Below are 18,781 nucleotides of genomic sequence, written 5' to 3' on the forward strand. Positions count from 1 at the left end.
GTTTAAAATATCGATTTATGTTTCTACCTACCCTCAGATGATCATTTTTCTGTTTACTTTTTTCCTCTTTTGTATCATTGTTTCTTATGTGTTTTTATGAATTTTTCAATAAATGTTCATTTTATACTGACCATGAGTCACATTTATAGGTTCTTTAAGCCTCCTAATATAGCTGAACACGTAGAGGATGAAATGCTGCAACAAATTAAAAAGGCAACAAAAACAAGTCATGGTGAAAAGTGTTGGCTCCCTTGAAATTGTTCCAGAAAATGAAGTAATTCTCAAAGAAAATTATTGCAATTACATGTTTTATTATACATGTTTATTTCCTTTGTGTGTATTGGAACAACAAAAGAAAACAGAGAAAAAAGGCAAATTTAACATAATTTCACACAAAACCACATAAAATAAACCGGACAAAATTGATGGCACCTTGCCAAAATTGTGGGTAAACAAATATGAAAATCACAACTAAAACCAAATAAAAAAGGGAGACGTTGATTCAATCTTTGCACTGTGTGCATATGTATGCCACACTAAGCATGGAGAAAACAGAAAGGAGAAGAGAACTGTCTGAGGACTTGAGAACCAAAATTGTTGAAAAATATCAATAATTTCAAGGCTATAAGTCAATCTTCAAAGATCCGGATGTTTCTTTGTCCATGGTGCGCAACATAATCAATAAATTTACAACCCATACAGTCAAATATGGTGGAGGTTCAAAGATGTTTTAGGGTTGTTTTGCTGCCTCTGGCACTAGGTGCCTTGACTGTGTGCAAGACATCATGAAATCTGAAGACTAGCAAAGGATTTTGGGCCACAATGTAGTACCTAGTGTCAGAAAGCTGGGTTTGCATCCTAGGTCATGGGTCTTCCTGCATGACACTGATCCCAAACATACTTCAAGAAGCACCGAGAAATGGATGGAAACAAAGTGCTGGAGAGTTCTGACCAGCAATGAATCTGGATCTAAATCCCATTGAACACCTGTTGAGAGAACTCCTCATCGGCTTATTAGGGAGTTAGGTCCGTGGTGGTGTTTTTAGTTGTGCAGCTAGGGCCTTTTTAGTCTGTAGAGAGACTAGTTGAGTGTAGTTGCGGAATTCTCCCCTGTGTGGGTTCTCCGGTGGCTATCAAAATGCGCTTTCCGGTTAAAACATTTTCCACATTCTGAACATGGAAAAGGCTTCTCCCCTATGTGAGTTCTCTGATGTTTGTTAAGATTTGATTTTGATGCTAAATATTTCCCACATTCTGAACAGGAAAATGGCTTCTCTGCTGTGTGAGTTCTCTGATGTGTGATAAGATTTGATTTGTTTGCAAAACATTTCCCACATTCTGAGCATGAAAACGGCTTCTCTCATGTGTGAGTTCTCTGATGTGTGATAAGATTTGATTGGTTTGCAAAACATTTCCCACATTCTGAACATGAAAATGGCTTCTCTCCTGTGTGAGTTCTCTGATGTGTGATAAGAGTTGATTTCTCTGTAAAATATTTCCCACAATCTGAACATGAAAAAGGCTTCTCCTCTGTGTTGGTTCTCTGGTGCTTAAGAAATTCAGATTTCTGGTTAAAACATTTTCCATATTCTGAACATGGAAAAGGCTTCTCCCCTGTGTGAGTTCTCTAATGTTTGTCAAGATTTGATTTTGTTGCAAAACATTTCCCACATTCTGAACATGAAAATGGCTTCTCCCCTGTGTGAGTTCTCTGATGTTTGTTAAGGTTTGATTTCTCTGTAAAATATTTCCCACATTCTGAACATGAAAATGGCTTCTCCCCTGTGTGAATTCTCTCATGCCTAACAGGATCTGATTTCTGATTAATACATTTCCCACACTTTGAACAAGAAAATCTATTCTTCGCTGTGTGAATTTTTTGATGTTTAAGAAAATACTTTTTGAGAGGAAAACTAATTCTATATTCTGAACATGAAAATGGCTTCTTTGATTTAGTATCAGTTTGTTTTTTAATGCTTATTTTGTGACTATGATTTTCCTTAGTAGTCAGTAATGAATCAGAAGACAGGACCTGTTTCATAGGATCAGTTGACAGATCTTTCCTGTGAAGGGATGATGGTAAATCTGGAGTAATGGCATTCGCTTCAATTGTATCCTGTGGGATTTCAAGATCATCCGATTTAGAAATTGAAGATGTCAGCTGTCCCTCTGATCTCCTGGTACAGTCATCTGCCAAGAATAAAACCAATTATTATTTTTTAATAAAAAATCCTTGAATTTGATATTTTTTAACAATTCTACTTAAACTGTCCGTAAAAAAGGCAAGTTATATAAAAAAAAATCAATTATTCACCAGGACAATGACCGTTCACAGTCTAATAGAAAACTTCATAGGATGAACCAGTGGAGCGTGGTGTTCAACTGTTTGTTCATTCTGTTTCTCTCATTTCACAAAAAAACAAAACCCCACTCAGGTCCATCATCTCTCAGCGGAAAAACAGAGGTTTCCACATTATTAGTGGCTCAAAGGCTCTTGAAAAGCAACATGGCTTCTATAAACCAATCCAGCAATATCCGCTCTCCAAAAGTCAGATCTCCCCCTCTCTTCTGAGCCTTGCAGTGTGCCCAAACCACATTTATCATCCATGTATTTGGCATTACTATAGTGAGAAGAACCCTCTTCATTTACAGTGTGTGTCTCCTGGAGCACAATCTGGGCACTATGTGTTGGGCAATAAAATGGCATATTTGCAATTTTCACTCTGCCAGGTGACCATGAACATTGCCCCCAATACATTGTGTCTGCAAACTATTCCAGCAAGATCTGCATTCAAAGAGCTAAATGTCGCTCCTTCCCTTCTTACCCTGCCATGTGCCCAGACAGTAGTGTACAACCGTATATAGGGGATTGTCACATTCAAGAGAAGTTGGAAAATAATTTGTAAGGTCCATTTGTTTCCTATTATCATTTGTGAAGAATTCCAAAGTTATCACCACATAAAGTGACACACGTCAGATTCGGAAACTGGACCCTGATTAGGAACAAAAAACTGTCTGCGGGAAGGGGTTAAATCAGAGTATTTTGGGTACTAACTACTGTAGTGCCAATGTGAGTATAGACAATAACACATCTACTGAAATGATCGAACTCAACAGTCTCCATCAGAGAAAAATGAGTAACTAGTGGAGAAACCTCTCTGGGGTAATTAGAGTCTGGGGCTCGGTGGCTCTTCATCATCTAAACTATCGTAAGGGACAATATTTTCTATCACATGAGTGTCAAGAAGAAATATTAGACATTTACAGTGAAGTTTTTTACAATACTGCAGAGCTGAGGTGTCTTAAATTTAGATCTCTGGCATTTGGAAGAGGCAATGGAGATCTTTTTGAAAGACTACCAGGGAGTTACAGAGACACATAAGTGAGGCCGGCCGATCCCACCACAATCAGACTATCATACAGAATGAACCTGTAAAAAAGAGACATTTTTTTATTCTATGATACATGCTCAACAACAACAACATATGTATGAGGGGAGAGCCCCAACACTTAACCGGAGTTGCACTCATTTATGGTGGACCATTGGAGGTATGATGAGTCCTGACCAGAAGAGTAGAGAAAGTATTAGTGCCCCCATTTCAGGAGAGATTTTGCAGTAATCTGAATTCCTTAGGACTGAATACAATGGAATTTATAACATGGAGTGAATCCATGAAACCAGGGCTCGAGCCATGCCACCACATCTCCTGCAGGCGTGATGTATATGTACACTGCTCAAAAAACTAAAGGGAACGCTGAAATAACACATCCTAGATCTGAATGAATGAAATATTCTCATTGAATACTTTGTTCTGTACAAAGTTGAATGTGCTGACAACAAAATCACACAAAAATCATCAATGGAAATCACATTTATTAACCAATGGAGGCCTGGATTTGGAGTCACCCCCAAAAGTAAAGTGGAAAAACACACTACAGGCTGATCCAACTTTGATGTAATGTCCTTAAAACAAGTCAAAATGAGGCTGAGTATTGTGTGTGGCCTCCACGTGCCTGTATGACCTCCCTACAACGCCTGGGCATGCTCCTGATGAGGTTGCGGATGGTCTCCTGTGGGATCTCCTCCCAGACCTGGACTAATGCATCCACCAACTCCTGGACAGTCTGTGGTGCAACGTGACGTTGGTGGATGGAACGAGACATGATGTCCCAGATGTGCTCAATCAGATTCAGGTCTGGGGAACGGGCGGGCCAGTCCATAGCTTCAATGCCTTCATCTTGCAGGAACTGCTGACACACTCCAGCCACATGAGGTTTGGCATTGTCCTGCATTAGGAGGAACCCATGGCCAGCCGCACCAGCATATGGTCTCACAGGGGGTCTGAGGATCTCATCTTGGTACCTAATGGCAGTCAGGCTACCTCTGGTGAGCACTTGGAGGGCTGTGCGGCCCTCCAAAGAAATGCCACCCCACACCATTACTGACCCACTGCCCACCCAGTCATGCTGAAGGATGGTGCAGGCAGCAGATCGCTCTCCGCGGCGTCTCCAGACTCTGTCATGTCTGTCACATGTGCTCAGTGTGGACCTGCTTTCATCTGTGAAGAGCACAGGGCGCCAGTGGCGACTTTGCCAATCCTGGTGTTCTGTAACAAATGCCAAGCGCCATGCACGGTGTTGGGCTGTGAGCACAACCCCCATCTGTGGACGTGAGGCCCTCATACCACCCTCATGGAGTCTGTTTCTAACTGTTTGTGCAGACACATGCACATTTGTGGCCTGCTGGAGGTCATTTTGCGGGGCTCTGGCAGTGTTCCTCCTGTTCCTCCTTGCACAAAGGCGGAGGTAGCGGTCCTGCTGCTGGCCTGTTGCCCTCCTACGGCCCCCTCCACATCTCCTGGTGTACTGGCCTGTCTCCTGGTAGTGCCTCCAGCCTCTGGACACTACGCTGACAGACACAGCAAACCTTCTTGCCACAGCTCGCATTGAGGTGCCATCCTGGATGAGCTGCACTACCTGAGCAACTTCTGTGGGTTGTAGAGTCCGTCTCATGATACCACGAGTGTGAAAACACATCCAACATTCAAAAGTGACCAAAACATCAGCCAGAAAGCACTGGTACTGAGATGTGGTCTGTGGTCCCCCACCTGCAGAACCACTCCTTTATTGAGGGTGTCTTGATAATTGCCAATAACTTCCATCTATTGTCTATTCCATTTGCACAACAGCATGTGAAATTGATTGTCAATCAGTGTTGCTTCCTAAGTGGACAGTTTGATTTCACAGAAGTTTGATTTACTTGGAGTTATATGCTGTTGTTTGTGTTACTTTAATTTTTTGAGCAGTGTATATTACAGCCATGAACAGCTTAGAGAGATATCATGGCACAGGTGTAATGTTTTTTGCATAGTTTTATCGCAATCCTGCTTGAAGTTAGTCAGTTTTTAAAGAAATTCAAAAGTCAGGATAAAGGGAAACTCTGTTGTTATTGTATAGAAATTCACGCTTGGCCCTCACTGCACATTTAATGTTATTGATCATAAAAGCGAGGTTTGGTCATAAAGACTGGACCTGGTCTTGTAGGCACCATACGAGCACATTCAGCCGCACAGAAGGGAGAGAAGGTAGATTCATCCAATAAGATATCAGGGATCTAGGAAGCCAACAGCATCATTACCCTCCGCTTTCTCTTACAGGCCCATCAGAATATTTTTCTTCAAGTGATTTTCTCACTTGTCAGCACTTTCTACGTACGCTGCCATTTGGCTTTGTAGTTTACAGATCTGGGCAGGTAACGGTCAGAGTCTACTAATCCCAGGGGGTAGGTGGATCCTCCAGGTTGTAAGTTCTCTAGAAAGGGACTTAAAATACCCAAAGTCATTTGAACAGTTTTGGGTGGAGGATAACGTTGTGGTCTAGAGGCAAAATGGTGATCTCACAATTGTGATACGGCCGGACTACACGACCGATAAAGCAGCCACAGCCGGTGACTGAGAAGAATCTGTGACTTCTCTGCATTTAGTGGTTACTACTCACCTGGGTAGTCATATGTAGGAATCTCCTCCTTACACCGCTCATCACCCCTCACATATGTCTCTGTAGTATTAATATGGGTCAGATCTTCACCCTGAAACAAATAATATAAAAGTCACAGACAGATGGAGAAGTCACATGTATGATCGGCTCTAATCCTGCCATCTCCACCGTTCTCATTACACAAGTATAAAATATATAATACTGGTGGATAAAACAAACACACACAAAGATAGAATCCGGCACTCAAAATTGCAGAAAGTGTCATTTTAATTGTATAGTTAATAGTGCAACAGGAATATAAGAAGAGCAATCCTCATAAATGTAACATTTCGGTCGTTAAACCATGACCTTCATCAGATGGACTGCTAGTGAAGCAGGACACCAGTAGTAAGCAGGGCTAGGGAACAGGGGCATATAATGCCAAGTGGAAAGGCGTTACTTACTACTGGTGGATAAAACAAGACTGAGCACAAGACCTTCTCAGCCATCTACACATCATAGGGGAGATCTCATGACTAGAGATGAGTGAATGTTTCAATATTTGGTTTGGATTACGATCGTCGATCAGAGCTGTCCACAACTCTTCAGCATTGTGCGGTTTGTCACCTAAGCATATTAGCTTCAGCACAGCCTGGTGCCGCTTGGCCAAGGCAGTGCTTCCAGCTTGTGACTGATGCGGTCATTTCGGAGATGGAGGCTGCAGAGGAGGAAGAGGCTGAGGAGGATGAGGTGCTGGAGCTGTAGACCGTGGGGGCAACCCTGATTGACCTAGGGACCGCAATCCTCGGCATCGGGAGGATGTGTTCCGTCCCAAGGTCCGACTGGGTCCCGGCTTCCAGTATGTTAACCCAGTGTGCCGTCAGCGAGATGTACCGTCCCTGCCCACAAGCACTTGTCCATGTGTCCGTGGTTAGGTGGACTTTCCCGGTAATTGCGTTGTTGAGGGCACAGCTAATGTTTTGGGACACGTGCTTGTGTAATGCGGGGACGGCACACTGGGAGAAATAGTGGTGGCTGGGGACCGAGTACCAAGGGACAGCCGCCGCCATCAGGTTGCGAAATGCTTGCGGAATGCAGGTTGCTAAAAGGCAACATTTCGAGCGCAAGCAGTCGTGAAATGTGGGAATTTAGTAGTGTGGCCTGTGGGACGTTGGCTGCGTATTTGCGCTTGCATTCCAAGGACTGGGGTATGGACAACTGAACGCTGCACTGGGACAAGGACGTGCTTCCTGATGCTGCTACTTGAGAGTGTGTAACGACAGGTGCAGGGCAGGAGGCATCTTCACATGCACCATGAACAGGGTATTGGCTTGCACGCACAACAGCAGAAGAAGCAGTGGTGTCACCCGCAGACACTGTTCCTGGACCCTGGGGTTCGGCCCACAAAGTCAGGTGCTTTGCTGCCATGTGCCTGATCATGCTGGTGGTGGTCAGGCTGGTAGTTTTGCTACCCCTGCTGATGCTGACCTGGCAAGTGGTGCAAATGGCCTTTTTGGGGTTATCGGTAGAGTCTTTAAAAACAACCAGACTGGGGAAGATCTAACAGTTGTACTCGCAACTTCCGTCGTGTTGGTGTTATGGGGAACGGTTGCCCACCTTCTGTCTGTGGCCACCACACTGCTTCTTCCTGCCTTTTGGGGTGCTCTACCTCCCTCCCCCTGTTTGCTGCTGTCCTCGCTCTGCATGTCCTCCTGCCAAGTTGGGTCAGTTACTATATCATGCACCACCTTGTCTTCCACTTCCGCACTCTGGTCCTCCTCCTGACTTTCTGGCAATTGTGTCTCATCACTGTCCACCTCTTGGGACACTTTCCCACCGCCGCCTTCGTATGACCTTGGCTGCTCTTGCCCCGCTTCAAGTGGACCAGGCAAGCGGCCCAAATTTATAAATGGAAAAGTGAACAGCTCTTCGGAGTGTCCAAGTGTGGGATCAGTTGTCTCCGGACACTAGGCATAGTGGGAGGAAGGAGGATCAGGGTGAGGAATATGCGGTCCAGGCTTACGGCTACTGAGACTTGACCGTGTGGAAGACAGGGTGGTGGTGGCTAAGTGACTGGAAGCATTATGTGCTATCCAACCAATAACCTTTTCACACTGCTCTGTGTTCAATAGTGGTGCACTGCGGTCCTCTATTAATTGGGACAGGAAGGTCAAGCGAGAAGATGTGGGTGTTTGTTGTGGCACAATTTCAGCTTGCCCACGGTCTCGGCTTCTGCATGCACCATCACCATCATGTCCAGTTCCCTGTCCGTTGCCACATGCCTTGCCCATTTTAAATGGAGGACAATATCTTCCACGCTCACTACAAATGGCTGAATTTGGAGCGAACTTATATGTGATCCGTGTGACGGACAAACCAGTTTTAAATAGCTGGCCTTTAGGTAACTATTTTTAACAGTGCCGACCTTGTGTCAGTAAGTTCACTGACACACTGAAACAAAAATTCAATGGAGGCCAGAAATGGCAATATTTTCAGCGCAATTATATGTGATCCGTGTGATGGACAAACCACCGTTTTAAATAGCAGGATTTTTAGCGCTGTAATATGGAAAGGACCTGGCTGTATTCTGCAGTGCCAACAAGCAAATGGTGCAGAAAAAACGGTGTTCTCTGGATTGACTTTTAAGCAAATAGTCAGGATAAAGATAAAAAAAAATGATTCCTGGCCCCTAATACCTGGGCGATTTCTACAAATATCAGACAGAACTGGAATGGAGCCTTTTGCTATGTGCACTGCAGTCTGATATATACCCTGCCTGCCTAGCATGGGGGCGCTAGCTCTGATATAGACCTGATGACCCTGTGCGGCCAGCCAATCACTGTAATGCCACAACCAACATGGCTGCGGCTTTACAGTGCGTGGCAGACAATCTCTGCATGTTGATTGGCACTCTAAAGAGCGCCAAACATGCAGGGAGGGGACCCGAGCTCCCACCGAGCAACCCCAGAAATACTCGGCGAGCGCCGAGCAGTGAGATGCTCGGGTGAGCGCCGAGCAGTTGAGAGCAGTGAGATGCTCGGGCAAGCAGTTGCAAGTAGTGAGATGCTCGGGCGAGCAGTGAGATGCTCGGGCGAGCAGTTGCGAGCAGTGAGATGCTCGGGCGAGCAGTGAGATGCTCGGGCGAGCGCCGAGCAGTTGCGAGCATGCTGGCTCATCACTAGTTACGGTTCATTACAACATTCCACTCTAAAGCTACAGAATTACGTGACTGTCTTAACAAATCATGGCCCATCTTAATGGCTGACCCCATATTGGCAAAATATCTACCAGAGAGATAGCAAATCACCTTCAGAAAGGCAAAAAATCTCTGTTATCATCTTATGAGAAGCCACTATTATCCTACCACTCTCCCTAATTTTTTGAAAAGACCACCTCCAGTAAATGGATGTGTACCATGTGGTTGATCTGTGGCGTGTCCTAATGTCGAACATGCTAACTCTTTCACAGATTCCCAGGGCTCTAGGACCTATTACATCACCAAACAGATAACTTATACCTCTAAAGAGGTGGTCTATTATGCGACATGCCTCTGTCCTAAAATCTATGGAAGGCTCACAACTAGATAACTTAAGACAAGAACACGTGAACACGTCCTAGGTATTGAAGCGGCAGTAAATGAAACGGATATTTCTACGTTAAAACTATTCCCAAGCATTTTAGAATACACCATAAGTGTGACGCATCTAAACTTAAAGTTCGGGGTATTGACATGATCACCACTAATATTAGGGAAGGTCGAGTGAGCCAACTATTAGCCCAGAAAGAGAGCAGATGGATTTGGACTTTGATCACCTATATCCACATTGTTTTAGGTATTTTATTTGTCTTACCTTTTTATCTAGTATGGTTGGGTAGTAGTTAATAATTTCTATCTGTCAATGACGTTGAGGACTTCCATTCTGCTATTGGATAACATGGACATAATTGCTGGCTCTGTATTGTCTCTCAAGATTTGTAACTTTTTTTCTGTGTGCGCATTTTGTCCAGTTATTATTGTATATATTTCGCATTTATAGATCGATATTTTGAGAGATATTTTCTTATATCTTATTATGCATTTATACTATGATCTCATATAATCATGTTATACTTCATGCTTTTCTAAAATATATACTTTGTTTTGTCATGGCCAATTAACTTCTCTGACTTATATAGAACTGGCTATCGCCTATACCCCTTAGATACATATATACATTTGGGCTATGCTATTATTGACAGTTTACCCCAATATGCTTGTTTCTTTTTCTCTCCGGTTGTATTTGACTATATGTCTGTGGACTGGGCGGTACGCATGGCTTCACTGTTCTCTGTGGTGTCCTCGCTGGCCGTATCAATCTGTGCTCCATGACGCGTGATCACGTGGTTCCCCACGTACTTGCGGCGTGATGGATCATATGACGCGCTAGTCATGGATGCGGCGGCGTAGCAGTGATTGCCATGTGTCATGCCACGCCCTCCCTACACCCATTGGCGGAGAGACTACACCCCCCCTTTTCTATTGGCTCAAGGGCCCTTTTTAAACCCTACCCACCTTCATTGACGCCACCTCCTGACGAAGGCAGCCATGCCAAAACGCGCATCAGGGTGAGCGCAATTGAGGGGCGTCTTCACATCCACTGTGGCTGTAAGTATTCTATAGGGTTCATGCTACACTCTTTTTGCTGCCGTTCTTTAATCTTTTTTCCTACTTAGGTGCATTTTCTAGGCTTTAATATGTATTAGGATATACTTTTACCCTGTAGCCTAAGAGGTCAGGGCACTGATACCACTTATAAAGATCTGCTGTCCCCGGTATGAGCTATCTATATTAGTCCCTACATATAGACAGCGGTGTGACTAACCTCTTATATAGCAACTACTTCTGACCTACCTCATAAGCACCTGCATTTTTATTGAATGCTTCACTGCATTTTAACAATATATTCTTATTTTTTGGCAGCCCAATTATGTATTTACATCAGAAAAGAATCATGTTAATTTGTCTCATGCTCCTCATTAGTCTCCTCCATTGTTTTACTATTAACTGTCTCTGTTTCTGCGATTCATATTTTTTTCTTGTATAAATTATAATTAATAACATTTTGTAATTTTTTCACTATTATATGGGACTCTGACTTGAAGGTTTTTCCTCTTGTTTCTTATGTATGGAGGAGCATGTGGGGCCTATTATACTGTATACTGGTTGGCCCATGACTTTGTCAAAGTTTTCATGTTGTTTTATATTCCTGATGTAGAATCAGTCTGGGTAAATGTACATGGACATGGCAATAATGGAAAGCTGCTAATTGGACTTTGCTACAAGCCTCCTAATATAGCTGAACACGTAGAGGATGAAATGCTGCAACAAGTTAAAAAGGCAACAAAAACAAGTCATGGTGAAAAGTGTTGGATCCCTTGAAATTGTTTCAGAAAATGAAGTAATTCTCCCAGAAAATTATTGCAATTACATGTTTTGTTCTACACGTTTATTTCCTTTGCGTGTATTGGAACAACACAAGAAAACAGAGAAAAAAAGGCAAATTGAACATAATTTCACACAAAATAGGCCGGACAAAATTCTAGGTAAACTAAGCTTTCGAGACTACTCAGGTCTCTTCATCAGACATAGTATAACACAAAATCTGAAGAGTCACATATTTATACACTACATGGCACTGGAATAATGCAATAGATAACACAAGTGATGTGAAGCAGAAATATCAGTTTTGGAAAGGGAGAAGCAGTTGTGGCCGTAAAAATAAGTGGCCACAAGTAGATCTATTCTTTTTGTCTTTTTTTGTGTGGCGATGAGAATTCATCCTTGTTCTAAGTTTTTGCCTTGTCTCCCCTACATACAGACCCCCAGTTGGACATTTGGTACATATAATTAAGTACATTAGATGTGATGAAGCTGAAAGTACCTGGGATCTTGTGGTCCTGATGTGAGTTGGGAATCTTTATCTTGTCCGTGGTCATTATAAATGGACAGGTTTTACATATACAGTGGATGAGGATGAATTTTGTACGTTTCACCACAAAGGTGAAACTATCCTCCCGGTCAGTTTGCTTTCCCTCCCAGTACCTTTTCATTCTAACAATGTTAGGTTTTTGAGAGATTATACTTGTTCCTTCTATTTTTTGTTCTCCTTAGCTTGACTTCTTTGCCCTATATGAATGTGTTTTTGTTTCTCATTCAGGGTTTTCGTACTTTACTTTTCTTTCCCCTTGTTGACAGTGTGTTGCAGCCTCCCCTCTGGTTCCTCAGGAGGTACGAGAAACTCCTCAAAGGCTTATTAAGGAGTTAGGTCTGTGGTGGTGTTTTAGTTGTGCAGCTAGGGCCTTTCTTGTCTGTGCAGAGACTAGTTGGGTGTAGTTGTGGCATTCTCCCCTGTGTGGGTTCTCCGGTGGTTATCAAGATGCGCTTTCTGGTTAAAACATTTCCCACAATCTGAACATGAAAATGGCTTCTCTCCTGTGTGAGTTCTCTGATGGTTGATAAGAGTTGATTTCTCTGCAAAACATTTTCCACATTCTGAACATGAAAAAGGCTTCTCCCCTGTGTGAGTTCTCTGATGTGTGATAAGCTTTGATTTCTTTGCAAAACATTTCCCACATTCTGAACATGAAAATGGCTTCTCCCCTGTGTGAGTTTTGTGATGTTTTATAAGAGTAGACTGCGCTGTAAAACATTTCCCACATTCTGAACATGAAAATGGCTTCTCTCCTGTGTGAGTTCTCTGATGGCTGGTAAGAGTTGATTTCTCTGCAAAACATTTTCCACATTCTGAACATGAAAAAGGCTTCTCCCCAGTGTGAGTTCTCTGATGTTTGATAAGCTTTGATTTCTTTGCAAAATATTTCCCACATTCTGAACAAGAAAATGGCTTGTCCCCTGTGTGAGTTCTCTGATGTGTGATAAGAGTTGATTTCTCTGTAAAATATTTCACACATTCTGAACAAGAAAAAGGCTTCTCACCTGTGTGAGTTCTCTGATGTTTGATAAGGGTTGATTTCGCTGTAAAACATTTCCCACATTCTGAACATGAAAAAGGCTTCTCCCCTGTGTGAGATTTGTGATGCTTGATAAGATTTGATTTCTTTGCAAAACACTCCCCACATTCTGAACAAGAAAATGGCTTCTCCCCGGTGTGAGTTCTCTGATGTATATTAAGATGTGATTTCTGTACAAAACATTTCCCACAATCTGAACATGAAAATGGCTTCTCCCCTGTGTGAGTTTTGTGATGCTTGATAAGATTTGATTTCTCTGTAAAATATTTCCCACATTCTGAACATGAAAATGGCTTCTCCCCTGTGTGAGTTCTCTGGTGCTTAAGAAAACTAGATTTCTGGTTAAAACATTTTCCACATTCTGAACATGGAAAAGACTTCTCCCCTGTGTGAGTTCTCTGATGTGTGATAAGAGTTGATTTCTCTGTAAAACATTTCCCACATTCTGAACAGGAAAATGACTTCTCTCCTGTGTGAGTTCTCTCATGCCTAACAAGATTTGATTTCTGATTAAAACATCTCCCACACTTGGAGCAAGAAAATCTATTCTTCACTGTGTGAATTTTTTGATGTTTAAGAAAAGACTTTTTGAGAGGAAAACTATTTCCATATTCTGAATGTGAAAATGGCTTCTTTGCATTAGGAGCAGTTTGTTATTTAATGCTTATTTTGTGACTATGATTTTCCTTAGTACTCGGTAATGAATCAGAAGACAGGACCTGTTTCATAGGATCAGATGACAGATCTTTGCTGTGAAGGGATGATGGTAGATCTGGAGAAACGTCATTCACTTCAATTGTATCCTGTGGGATCTGAAAATTATCTGATTTGAAAATTGAAGATGTCAGCTGTCCCTCTGATCTCCGGGTACAGACATCTGCCAAGAATAAAAACAATTATTATTTTTTAATAAAAAATCCTTGAATTTTATATTTTTGAACATTTCTACTTAAACTGTCTGTAAATAAAGGCAAGTTATATAAAAAAAATTCACTTATTCACCAGGACAATGACCATCTAATAGAAAACCTCATAGGATGAACCAGTGGAGCGTGGTGTTCAACTGTTTGTTCATTCTGCCTCCCAAATATGGAGTAAAAGGCGCAGGCTCTATTCAGCCACCAAGATTAGGGTTCATGGGACCAGTAGTACCATCCAGTCTGGCAGTATGGGTGTGTGTGCTGTCCAGCTGGAGTAATCTGCTCCCTGCTTCAGCCATTTGGAAAGCACCGCACCCTACTAAAGCTGGAAGCATATTGCCGGAAGCTGCCAGATCCAGCCTTGTTCTCCTCTGGTTCAGTCCTCTGTGCTCAGCTCCCGGCTTGTGTATTTGGTTCCTGTTGTGACCTCGGCCCGTTTACTGACTACTCTTGTGTCTTCTGATTTTGTACTTTCTCTGCCCTCCTGGTTGTGATCCGGCTACCTGACTATTCTTCTTCCCATCTCACTCCACAGAACAGCAGGTAACACCGGGGCCCAAGCCTAGGGGTCTCTGTGTAAGTCCAGATCCATGTAGAGGGTTTAAAGGGTGATGAGCAAAGTAATTTGTGAAATCTGTAAACAGGGTAGATAGTGACAAGCCTGTTTGTGGTAGCCATCTTTTGAGCTGCCAGGTGACCATGAACAGCGCCCCCAATACATTGTGTCTGCGAACTATTCCAGGAATATCTGCATTCCTAATAGCTACAGTAAATGGCGCTCCTTCCCTTCTTACCCTGCCATGTGCCCAGACAGTAGTGTACAACCGTATATAGGGGATTGTCACATTCAAGAGAAGTTGGAAATAATTTGTAAAGTCCATTTGTTTCCTATTATCCTTTGTGAAGAATTCTAAAATTATCACCACATAAAGTGACACACGTCAGATTTGAAAAATGGGGCAGATTAGGAACAAAAACTGTCTGGGAGGGAGGGGTTAAATCAGAGCATTACTGAAGTCAAAAACTGTGAGTATAGACAATAAAACATCTACTGAAATGATCAAACTCAACAGTCTTCATCAGAGAAAAATGAGTAACTAGTGGAGAAACCTCTCTGGGGTAATTAGAGTCTGGGGCTCGGGGGCTCTTCATCATCTAAACTATCGTAACGTACAATATTTTCTATCACATGAGTGTCAAGAAGAAATATTAGACATTTACAGTGAAGTCTTTTACAATACTGCAGAGCTGAGGGGTCTTAAATTTAGATCTCGGACATTTCGAAGAGGAAATGGAGATCTTTTTGAAAGACTACCAGGGAGTTACAGAGACACAAAAGTGAGGCCGGCCGATCCCACCACAATCAGACTATCATACAGAATGAACTTGTAAAAAAAAGAAAGAATATATAAACATGTAACATCCCCAACAACAACGTAAGTATGAAGGGAGAAATCCAACACTAAACCGGAGTCGCACTCATTTATGGTGGACCATTGGAGGTATGATGAGTCCTGACCAGAAGAGTAGAGAAAGTATTAGTGCCCCCATTTCAGGAGAGATTGTGCAGGAATCTGAATTCTTTAGGATTGAAAACATAATGTAATTTATGACGTGGAGTGAATCCATGAAACCAGGGCTCGAGCCATGCCTCCACATCTCCTGCAGGCGTGAATAGATGTATATTACAGCAATCAGCCACGCACAGCTTAGAGACATATCATGGCACAGGTGTAATGTTTTTTATGCAGTTTATCAAAATCCTGTTTGAAGTTAGTTGGTTTTAAAAGAAATTGAAAAGTATAAAGGGAAACTCCGTTGTTATTGTACAGAAATTCACACTTGTCCCTCACTGTACATTTAATGTTATCGATCAAAAAAGCAAACTTTGGCCAGAAAGACTGGACCTGGTCTTGTAGGGACCATATGAGAACATTCAGCTGCACAGAAGGGAGAGAAGGTAGATTCATCCAATAAGATATCAGGGATCTAGGAAGCCAACAGCATCATTACCCTCCGCTTTCTCTTACAGGCCCATCAGAATATTTTTCTACAAGTGATTTTCTCACTTGTCAGCACTTTCTACGTACGCTGTCATTTGGCTTTGTAGTTTACAGATCTGGGCAGGTAACGGTCAGCGTCTACTAATCCCAGGGGGTAGGTGGATGCTCCAGGTTGGAAGATCTATAGAATTTCACAATTACACAAAGAAAATTGAATATTTTCGGACTGAGGAGAATGTTTTGGTCTAGAGGGAAAATGGTGATCACACGATTGTGATACGGCCGGACTACACAACTGATAAAGCCGCCACAGCTGGTGACTGAGAAGAATCTGTGACTTATCAGAATTTAGTGGTCACTACTCACCAGGGTAGAGGATGCAGTGTCTCAGGCATGTGATCCCTTAGCCCATTTTCCCTGTCTTCTGGTCTTATCAAAACAGCGGCATCTATGCCATACATCGGCGTGGATATCGCGGTTTTGATAGCCCATTCTCCCTGTCTCCTGGTCCTAAGGGATCACGTGCCTGAGACACTGCATCCTCACCCTCCTTTCCTATTGTCATTCCCAACAAGTGGTACACTGATGAAGGTCTTATAGACTGAAACGTGATTTTGTTTTTTTTCTGCTGTGGGCTGCAATTAAAATTGCTTTTGCTAAAATTCATTACCTGACTGCCGAGGTTTCTCTTATATTATATGCGGTTTGGACCCTACTCGTGCACCCTGGTCCAGTAGTGCTGCGTTCTCCAGCACTATTACTGAGAAAAATCTGAGACTTCTCAACATTTCATGGTTACTACTCACCTGGGTAGTCATATGTAGGAATCTCCTCTTTACACTGCTCATCACCCCTCACATATGTCTCTGTAGTATTAATATGGATCAGATCTTCACCCTGAAACAAATATTATAAAAGTCACAGACAGAAGGAGAAGTCTCATCTATGATCAGCTCTAAATCTGTCATCTCCACCGTTCTCATTACACAAGTATAAAACATAATAATGGTGGATAAAACAAGACTGAACACAAGACCTTCACAGCTGTCTACACATCATAGGGGAGATCTCATGACACCTTCTCTCCATCTACCTGATGATCCTGAGGAACATTGGGATCTTCTTGTTTACAGTCCTGTGGAAGAAGAGGACGGGGACATCTCTCTGGTGTTGTCCTCTTACTGGATAGATCTGGGGGAAACACATACAGGGACTGAATTCATGCTTTACATACATATAATTATAGGCCGTGTGTATTTAGTCCTATTACCTGGTGATGTGAGGGGCTGGGGAACCTCCATCATGATGTTCTTGTACACATCTTTGTGTCCTTCTAAATACTCCCACTCCTCCATGGAGAAATAGATGGCGACATCCTGACACCTTATAGGAACCTGACACATACAATGATACCGTCATCTCCCCGATCCCTTTATAGCGTTACTGTATAATGTCCCAGCAGTGTCACCTCTCCAGTCAGCAGCTCAATCATCTTGTAGGTGAGTTCTAGGATCTGGTCATTGATGTCCTCATGTATCAGGGGGTGAGGTGGAGGCCCCGTCATTAATCTCTGGTTATGGAGAGACACATTAATAAATCTCTCTGCAGACATTTCCAGAGTCCTCACCTCTCCAGTTCTGTCCATCTGTTATTCCCATAGATAAGAATGATGTAATGTGACGTCATCAGAATCTCTCACCTCTCCAGTAAGCCGGAAGAGGATCTCTAGGGTGAGATGTAATATCCTCTCCGCCATCTTGTCCCTGTCCATATCCATCTTTGATAGGTAAATCAGGAAAATTTTCTTATATAGACGATCTTCACTGAGGGGATCCGGTATTATAGAGACCTGAACAAGAAGAAGATGAGCCGATGTAACATCATAAAAATCCTGTATAATAATTAGTGTTGAGCATTCCGATACTGAAATATTGGGTATCGGCCGATATTCGCAGTATCGGAATTCCGATACTTAATTCCGATACTTTTGCAATATCGTATACCGGAATCGGAAGTTCCCATAATGCAATGAGCCAGTTTCATTTTATTCAGCCAATGAGGATCCTAAGAAGTGTGGGCACATCCTGTTAGACATGTAGGCATCTTAACTAATGGCATGGCTGTGATTGGCTGCTGAAATTATGTAATGATGCACTATAAAAGCCGCCGCCGCCATTTTGAGCTCACTCTGCTGTGAATTCAGTTAGGGATAGGACGCTGTTGTTCTGAGGGACAGTTTTAGCTACTTATTTGCTCTATACTGCTTTACCCAAGCTACTTTCTAAATCACTGTGCCTTGCAGCGCTAGTGCACAGTTCCCTGTGCTGTTCACCGCTGTCTGCAAGGTCTGTGTGTGTGAGTGCAGCTCACCCTGTAGTGTGTGCTTCAGCCAAGTCTGGTTGTAGTGCACTCAGTGTGTGTCACTGCCTCATACATTGTCCTTTTTTGCCAATTCATAATTTTTCCTGATATCTCCTATTAGTGTGGTGGTTCCATCTGTATTCAGCTAAATTGGTTCCAAACATACTATATAGGAGTAGATAGAGAAATTTTTTTCCGTCTTGCAGCACTAGTGCACAGTGCTCTGCATCTGTACTGTTCACCGCTGTCTGCAAGGTCTGGTGTGTGAGTGCAGCTCACCCTGTAGTGTGTGCTTCAACCACGTCTGGTTGTAGTGCACTCAGTGTGTGTCACTGCCTCATACATTGTCCTTTTTTGCCAATTCATAATTTTTCCTGATATCTCCTATTAGTGTGGTGGTTCCATCCGTATTCAGCTAAATTGGTTCCAAACACACTATATAGGAGTAGATAGAGAAATTTTTTTGGTCTTGCAGCGCTAGTGCACAGTGCTCTGCATCTGTACTGTTCA

At 42.7% G+C, this 18,781-nt stretch overlaps 2 protein-coding genes across 2 annotated transcripts; both read right to left on the reverse strand.

Moving 5' to 3' along the window:
- Positions 1-819: 819 nt before the first annotated feature.
- Positions 820-10,407, reverse strand: LOC141191498 (uncharacterized). Its single transcript, XM_073661393.1, has 4 exons — positions 10,287-10,407; positions 8,673-8,683; positions 5,998-6,088; positions 820-2,190 (listed from the first exon to the last, which is right to left on the reverse strand). The coding sequence occupies exons 1-4, from the start codon at positions 10,405-10,407 to the stop codon at positions 1,628-1,630; spliced, it is 786 nt and encodes a 261-aa protein (XP_073517494.1). The 3' UTR covers positions 820-1,627.
- Positions 10,408-11,705: 1,298 nt separating this feature from the next.
- LOC141191499 (uncharacterized) lies at positions 11,706-16,402 on the reverse strand. Its single transcript, XM_073661394.1, has 2 exons — positions 16,370-16,402; positions 11,706-13,619 (listed from the first exon to the last, which is right to left on the reverse strand). The coding sequence occupies exons 1-2, from the start codon at positions 16,400-16,402 to the stop codon at positions 12,336-12,338; spliced, it is 1,317 nt and encodes a 438-aa protein (XP_073517495.1). The 3' UTR covers positions 11,706-12,335.
- Positions 16,403-18,781: the final 2,379 nt, after the last annotated feature.

This window comes from Phyllobates terribilis, unplaced genomic scaffold, assembly GCF_046119375.1.
Source record: "Phyllobates terribilis strain yellow unplaced genomic scaffold, ASM4611937v1 Scaffold_46__1_contigs__length_10046794, whole genome shotgun sequence".
In the NCBI taxonomy this organism is placed as follows: domain Eukaryota; kingdom Metazoa; phylum Chordata; class Amphibia; order Anura; family Dendrobatidae; genus Phyllobates; species Phyllobates terribilis.